We start from the raw sequence: 8,814 nt of genomic DNA on the forward strand, positions 1-8,814 counted from the left end.
CATATACGGAATAATTTCTGTTCGTTAGTTTTAATGTCGCTCCTTACTTTCAGTTTAAAAAACTTGTTTTTTTTATTTAATTCGCTAAATGATCCAAAAGTACGATTTATATGTAAAATATAATCTCCTGCGTAGGATATCCAACCGAAATCCCCTTGAAAGCCTTTAGAGTACGGACCAGGGTTCCTCTGTTTCTATATATTGTTCTAAAAAATGTTCTTAGCAAGGAACTTTGAACTGTGACCTTTGTAAGCCTTTCCCCTACCCTTTAGTAAAAATATGGTCCAGAAAAGTTTTTTTAAATAGAGGGGGGGGGGGGTAAGCTTCAAAGTGGCAGTTTCCCTGCAAAAATAATCTTTTCAAGTATCTGTTCTATCTCCCCCATTGTGTCTAAATACTTAAAAGTCAATGAATAGTTAACGAAGAGATAGTCAAAATAATTAAATTTACTTTGATAATAAACCTTATGGAGATGCTATAGCATGTTCTGAATCTTCAACTCGTATTTACAAAGATGCTTTTTTTTTAAATAGTGATGAACATCCTAAAACTCACTTAAAAATCAACCAAATTCCTAGTACAAACTGTGGTTCAAATATTATGCAGGCTTCACTCATACGTAAACTAAACGCTAACAACTTTTCTTTTCTCTCTTCTTTTCCTCCAACTTACTGCAATAAGATAAAACAGAAATAACTCTTTTTGAAGTTTTTCCAGATCCTTTTTTGAAGTAATTAATTTGATGTTAGAATAATCCTATCACGTCACCCAATAGGCTACTAAAAATTAATTAAAAAAACTGTTTCCGGGAAATCAGTTTTTCAAAGAAAAGTAAAAAGCTATAAAAAAACAAAAATAAGCAGAAATAAAGTCAAATAGTTTTTAGATAAATCCTTACTGAAAGCAATTCTTATTTCGAGCTAAATATTTTTATTTAGCAAAAAAACAATATCGAAAAAAAGCACCATCATAGCGAAGATTACTGAGAAAATAAAAAACAAATGAATGTGGATTGGCAGTTTAATATACATATACTGATATCTATTCCTAAAGTCTTAATAATGTTGGATTTATCAAACTTAAAAAAGTTAAAACATTTAAAACATATTTTGTTTTCAGTAAAGTATAAATTATATTCTGGTCTTCAGAAGGCATGGGAGGCGTCACCCCTACTGATCTCAGTTTCTGCTCGTTTTAAGTTTGACTCTTACTTCTGGCTTAAAGTCAGACTGAGTCGGACTTCACTTCTGCTCATTTTCGGTTTTATGTAGATCTTTTACTTTTTTTGAAAAACATGTTTAGTGCAAAAAGTTTCTGCTCATTTTTGGCTTAATGTAGCTCTTTACTTTTCTTTGAAAAACATGTTTTGTGGAAAAAAAAATTAAATGAATTTCTGTTCGTTTTTTGTTTACATAGTCTATTTCGATAGAAAAGAAAAGAATATTTAAATCTTCTCGATTTTTTTTCTCTATAAGAATCGATAATTTGGCATACTATTGATATGCGGGAGAAAATGTTTCAACGATTTTAATAGCATACACCCTTTTAAAAATCTGGACACACACAGTTTTGTTTAATTTAGTTTAACACCTCCTCAAGTTTTCCTGAAAAATAAAACTTGACATGATTCCCAAAACATTGTATTTATATTGTTTTGACAATCTGGATGCACTTACACTTTTTTGGTTTAGTCCAATATTAAGAGCAGAAGTACTAATAGCAGTGACCCTGAAAGTTTCAATTTAAAACCCTCAGTTGTTCTTGAGATATTGCAGAGACGTCTTTTTGGCAACCAGCATACACACAGCGTCTTTTGATTCAGTTTTAAAGCAATATAGACTTTCCTTGAAAGTTTCTTCTTTATATCCTATTCTAGGGCAAAGGGTATATCCTGTACCCTTCGTACCCTACATCCTAGTAAAAGTAAAAGAGGGAGCAATAGGAACAGTACTAGTGACAACAATAGTAGTATTAGTAGTAAGCAGTAATGGTCCAATTGTGCCCTTTGGTCTAGTTCAACATCCCCTCCTCATGCCCTGATAGTTCCCTCATAATACTTTAATACGTTTCTGAGATATTTCAGATACGACTGTTGATAACCTGCATGCACATAACGTGTTTTAATTTAGCCCAACATCTCCCTCAACAGTCCCCGAAAGTTCCATATTAATACCATTAGCCGTAGTAATATTAGTATTAACAGAAGTAGTAGTACTACTACTGCTAGTAGTAGTGCATTTTTTTAGCTCAACATACACCTCAGCTTGCTCTGAAAGTTTCAACCTAATGCTCTAAGTTGTTCTTGTTATGCTGCAGATATGGCCATTTGACAGCCTACATACTACATACTATCATCGTGTCACAATTTAATTTAACATACCTCCCAACATTTTCTGAAAATATCTCCTTAATACCTTAGCCTTAATAGTAGTAGCAGAAGCAGCAGGGGTAGTATACATATAGTACCTTTATGATGGCTTAACATCACCCTTAACATGCACTGAAAGTTTCAACTTGATACTCTAAGCTGTTCCTGAGATAAAGCTCTTACGGCCTTTTAATAGCCTACATACGAAAGCTTCACTAAAATGCACTTCGTCTTTGTTGACACCAATGGCGAAACATGCCCTCTCTCCCAATAGCAAATACTATGTATAAGCAATAAGCAAATGACATAACTTAGTCGTTGCTCTGAAGGCTGTGGGGGGGGGGGGTCAACATCCGCAACATCCCCAGAGACATAGTTACTGGAATTTTGAACTTTGCTGAACAAAATGAGTATCAATAAATTTCACTATGTCAACATTCTCCAATATTTTGCCGTTGTAGTAGTGCCAGTAGCAATAGTAGTAGCAGTAGAGTTAGTAGTAGTATCCTTAGCATTAGTAGCAGTAGTAGTAGTATCAGTAAAAGTAACAGTTGTAGAAGTAGCAATAGTAGTAGCAGTAGTAGGATGCAAATACTACCTTTTTTTTAGTTCGAAACCACCCACAACAAGCCCTGTAAGTTCCAACTTTACATACCAGGTCGTTCCTAAAAGAGGTCCTAGACGGTCAATCATTTTAACAAAACCTTCCATCAATCAATTGACTCAAGCATGATTGACTGTCTAGGAACCTGTTTGACGCTTGGTTCAAGGTTCAAGTTTTATTATTGATACAATATTTACACAACATATTAAATTCCCGACATCGCAGTTCATATAATTATCCAGTATGATCATTCCCTATCTCACCCATTATAAAAACCCGGACCGGGGTGCGAGTGCTCCAGAGAACGTAGAAACATAAGCGGCGTCAGATCTTTTCACGGGTAGACAAGCCAGACGCGAAACAATCGGAAACAAGTGGAAACCTGTTATTACGAATAATGCACTTTACGCGAAACAATCGGAAACAAGTGGAAACCCGCTATTAATAACTGCACGAAGGAGTGGGAGGAGCTTTTTGTTCGCACCGAGGACGAAGACCAGAAGTGATCTGCGATAAGCTTACTGGATAATTATATGAACTGTGCCCGACATAGAGAAAACTCGACAGAGTTGGGAAAAAAACTCGACAGAATCGGAGAAAACTCGACAGAGTCTTGAGTCAAGCGTTGATGGTGATTGATAGAAATTTTGAATGATTCAATCATTTTGATCAAAAGTAGTGTGTTAGATGAGCCTTGGTCAAGATTGAAGGGCTGATTGAAGGGTCCATTGAAGATTGATTGAAGCACACGTCAGTGGATTAATGGAAATTTTTGATCAAAATGATTGGTCGTCTAGGGCCTCCTTATACGCCTTTTTGATAACATGCATGTTATCATCGTAGTTTATTAAAATCCTCATCTTAATGCTCTTAGCCTTAGTAGCAGTAACATTAGAATTAGTACTTGGAGTAGTAGTAGTAGCAGTAGCAGTGGCAGTAATCCAGGCAGGTATTAGGATACCTGCCTATATTACCTATTAGTATACGTGTATTAGTAGCAGGGTGCACATGTTATCTTTTGGTTAAGTGATATTTCCCTTTAAGCATTCCACGAAATTTACAACTTAATAGCCTAATCCATCCCTGAGACATGCCCTTTTGACATTCTGCATGCACATAGTGTGTTTTAATTCAGTTCAAATTTCCCTTCAATATTCTCTTACATTTTCACCTTTATAGCCTTAGCCTTAATAGCACTAGTATCTTAGTAGTAGTGGTACTTAGGAGCAGTAGTAACAGTAGCACTATGGTAAGCCGTTCCAAAGATACTGCTGATACGTCCATTTGCCAATCTGTATGCACATAGTATGTGCATAGTATAGTATGATTTAGTTTAACGTTCCCCTAAACATTTCCTCAAATTTTCATTTCAATATCCTCAGCCTTGGTAGTACTCGCTACAGAAGCAGTAGTCGTAGTGCTTGTAGTAGTAGTGGCAATTGTAGTAGTAGTAGTAGTTACGGTAGTGGTGGTGATTGTAGTAGCGTGCAAATAGTGCCTTTTTAGTCAATTGATCATCCCCTCATTATTTCCTGAAAGTTCCAAATTAATACATTCAGTCGTTCCTGAGTTACGCCCTTTTGACAACCCGTATGCACATAACGTATTTTTATTTAGTTCAATACTCCCCTCAACATTCTTTGAAAGGTTCACCAGAATGTCCTTCGTCTTTTTGGACACTAAAGGTCAAACATTGCAATCCTCCTCAATAGGAAGTACTATATGTAAACAACGGGGGAATTGCATAACTTACAGCCTTTGTCCCAAGGACTGGTGGGCGGGGGGGGGGGGTGAAAATCCCGAAAGACATAGTTTCTAGACCCTTCGACTATGCTGAATAAAATGGCTATCTCAAAATTTTGATTGGATGTGTTTGGGGAATTGATAGACGTGGGAGGAGGGCTAGTTGCCTTCCAATATCTTTTGGCTCTTAATAAGGGCACTAGAGCTTTCAATTTCCAGTCGAATGATCTCCTTCCGAAGTTTCTACAACAAAGTACTTCATACGTACGTAAGTGCCTTGGTAAAAAAAAAATCAGAAAAAATAAACAAATAATACATTGTGCCCACATCGCTCTTTACTTAGGCAGCGCTATTGCGCTGTCTATGATTAAATAAAAGGACGTTCATCTACCCGAAGACTCTCTACTTGGATCAAAGTCACCCATAAAATTTTTACTCAGAACTATAAAAATGCATACCTTATTTTCTGAACTAAACAACATCGTTTTTAGTTCCCTTCTTATTTCATCCATATCCTTGTGCTTCATTGCACCACCAACTTGTCCTAGGCTATTAACACCGGCTGGTGACAGAGGAGTCATACCACCAGTTGGTGAAATTCTTGACATAAATCCATGGGCTCCTTTCGTGGCTTTCAACAGGTTCTGGAGACCTCCCGCATTCTTTAATGTGTCTACTGCACTAAGAAGGACTGTTGCATTTACTCCCGTCCCTTCTAATAGGTGATCAAGGTCATAAAGTTGCTTCTTGAGAAGTTTTGATGCATTAGGAAGTTTTTCAGGATGGTCCACGTCTTCTTCAAACAAGTAATTAGCAATTAGTGCACCGGCTGTCAAATCATCCAAATTCTCAATAACCTCCTCAACGTCATAATTTTCTCCAATCAATGCGCTTGGTTCTAAATCATCAAGACTTTCAACGCTGTCATATTCCTCATAAGTGCTGTTATCAAGATATGCATCCCCGATTGAGGAGAATGTTAAATAGTCCTGCTCCGAGTCAGAGTCCCCAAAGGAGTCATCACTTTGACGTAACGCTTCAGGGTAAAGGTTATCAAGACTTTCCATTTCTTCCTCTTCGTCACTTACTGGCTCGTCAGAGTCTTTACTCCTCCCTCTACGAAAAGAGAAAGAAGTGTTTCCGCTTCTTGCATACTCGTACGGCAAGTGAAGAATAAAATTTGAATGATTGTCTTCATTAATATGAATCAAACTTGTATTTAGTATATTATCTAGTTTTTCACTGCTCAAGTTGGAACTGAAGTTAGAGCTCTTTTCATTTTGACTTGTGGTGTTATTGTTCAAATATCTTGCAGCTGGAACCGATTGATCTTTTTCGTTGAAGTTGTTTGCTCTTGCAGCCTCAACTTCAATCTTCCTATCCTCTCTGTTCACACCTTCTGCTACAAGAAGAAAGAAACTTGCACAGATGGGGAATAAGACTTTCTTCATATTAGATTAGTACCTAAAAGCATAAAAGGATGTTAACTATCAATATAGTTCATTCAGTATTTTCAAGCCTATTTGTTAAATTTTCGCAAGATATTACAATAGTGAAAAAAGGAATGTTGGAGTGTTGTTATTGCAGACCAGGGATTTGACAGACCACCTGATAGAGGTACCTAGGCGGAGGAGATTTTCTAGGCTGCCCCTCATCCCCTTCTCACAAATGTCACGGACGGTTTACGACGTTTGCTCTATTCTTCGTGGTTCTACACTTTGGGGAGGGGGAATTAGATGAATTTACCCCAGTTCACCAGTTCTTCAGGAAAAAAAAGGAATACGAGCCTGATTTGAGGCACTGAAGTTAAATTTTGACTTTTTGAATTTTAAATTTGGACTGAGTGTTGAATGGGAAATAAAAAGTTACTACTCGTATGACGTATGTTATTTTAGCGTCCTTCACAGTAGGAATCTTCATGCAGGATTACTGTTTATTTAAGGGTTTTTATCGGTGCTTCCACTTTAATCCTAGATTTATCCTTTTAAGTTAATAAAGAAGACAGGCAAACAAAGTTCCTTCGTTTTGGATTGACTCTCCTTTGAGCTTGTGCACTCAGAAATTTGAAGTAATTTTTACCTAACCCCGCCTAACTTAATCGAAAAAGTTATCATTTCGTACAATTCAGGATCATGGATGAAAGTTGGATTAAAATGAAAGCACCTATAATCAGGGCCGTATTCAAGGGGAGTTACCTAGCTTGACCCCCCCCCAATTTTCGTCAGACTCCTCCAAAATAAACAAAAATACACAGAAATTTCGAAACATAAACTTTTCATGCTTGGAATTGGGGATAGAGGGTGATAATAATGATTCCGGGGGATGATTCAGATGATTGTGTAATTACAAAAAGTCTAAACAATTTAAACGCGAAACCTCCAACATTCCAAAAATATTTCTCCAAGTGGCTAACTACAAATATTTTATTTAATTTTTACTCGAGACTTAAGAAAGGGAGGGGGGGTCTTTTGTGATGAAATATCCTTGTACAAAAAGCTGTATTATTCTATCATGTATATCCAACATCAGCCCCGTCCTTAACAGAGCTTCTCCTTTTTTTTTCCTGGGTCTTCAAATAGGCCTAGCTTTGCTCAACCGTTCGCTAAATCAAGCCATAAGTACGCCAATGTCAATTTCCGCCAATTTTTCAACAAAAAATTGATCCTTCTCTTTTTGAAGCAGTGACTATATATAAGTAAGTCTGGTATATACGCTAAAGGGACCGTTTGGGTTCGTGCTCTACAAAATATTCAGATTCTAATCAATTTTTTTATTTTTTCTTGCATTTATAGGCAGTGGCGAAATTTCACCAAAATTCTGGGGGGGGGGGGGAATTTTAGGCAATTTTTTCAAACCAAGTGAAAATGACAGTGGAAACTGAAAAATAACCCACATAGTACCATAAAGGCAAAGACATACTAAAGAAAACTGACCCGTTTCTGTGGATGCTTGGATTACGCAGGCTTATGTTAGTTTTGAGAAGATTTTTGAAGAAACTAAATTTCAGCTGGTGGGACACAAAAGGATCTTAGGGGACCAAACTACGATCTTGTGGGCAGTTCCCCCCACTCCGTAGCAAATTATGCCCCTGTTTATAGGTACAAGCTTACAATTTGCGCTATTGAGAAGGAAACATGTTAAGAAAAAAATCCCTAATATGCAGAGAAATTGTAGTTAACAAATTTTGAAGAGATTCCGCTATACTCTACCCCTAATACGCCCTCCCCCCTCCCGATGTGCAAATTTATAGCCCAAATCATATATTCCTTATGCATTTTGCCATGCGTCACTTTTGTTTCAACCAGTGTACCCGTAAGTTCAATTAACGTTGACAAAATCAAAAACAAAAAAAAAACAAATGTGAAGTATATAATTTTGGTGGTACTTGTGTCTTATAGCCACCACACTCAAGATTTTGTATCGCGAACATGAGACAATATCCAGTTTCCATGGTCTTTATACCAGACAATATTAGCTTCGGCTCGGTGGGAAACTACATTGTAGCTATATTTTAATTACATATTTGGTTCGTATTTTGGTTAGGTTAGTTTAGTTACGTATTTAATATGATGTGGTAACGTATTTAATATAATTATGGAAGGGCGGCCCCCCTCCAAAATTCTTTGTTATAGTTTTCATAATTTGGTACTTTTCAATTAGCTGGTACCCACGCGATAAATTGTACAGGGAAGATGCTAAAGGAAACTAGTCAAATGGGTATCTGTGGTACTAGTGCATTAAACGTACTCTTTTGTATACTGCTAAAGAAGTCAAGTTAGGTTAATGCTAATGAAACAAAATAGGATGAAAATATAATAGTTTAGAAACAAAGTTGGGCTATATATTTGCACATTAGGGGGGTGGGGGTAAATCATACCCAACTACGTAACCTAACCTAACCTAGGTATCCCCCCCCTAAACCTTAAAAACAACAGTTTAAATATCGTAAACGCAATGAAAACTACTGTTTCATTCCAATTCTAAATAGCGGTCTCTTGAAATAACCAGTCAGGTGAGTAGACTAGAACCTTATACTTTGCTTACGCCCCCGTACAAACAGGTTCTTCTAGTAGGTAAACAGGTCATCACACTCTTTCAA

General features: G+C 36.8%; 1 protein-coding gene across 2 annotated transcripts in view; it reads right to left on the bottom strand.

The window, feature by feature from the left end:
• Positions 1 to 8,814, bottom strand: part of LOC148945616 (uncharacterized) — a 111,830-nt gene that overhangs the window by 58,377 nt on the left and 44,639 nt on the right. For both annotated transcript variants that reach the window (XM_089099295.1, XM_089099294.1), the window contains exon 2: positions 5,174 to 6,179. In XM_089099295.1, the coding sequence (XP_088955421.1) occupies positions 5,174 to 6,166 (993 nt within the window). In that variant the 5' untranslated portion in view covers positions 6,167 to 6,179. The remainder of the gene's footprint in view (positions 1 to 5,173; positions 6,180 to 8,814) is intronic.

The sequence above is a fragment of the Artemia sp. Qi Xiang Cuo genome, chromosome 13 (assembly GCF_049724085.1).
Source record: "Artemia sp. Qi Xiang Cuo chromosome 13, ASM4972408v1, whole genome shotgun sequence".
NCBI classification, from domain to species: Eukaryota; Metazoa; Arthropoda; class Branchiopoda; order Anostraca; family Artemiidae; genus Artemia; species Artemia sp. Qi Xiang Cuo.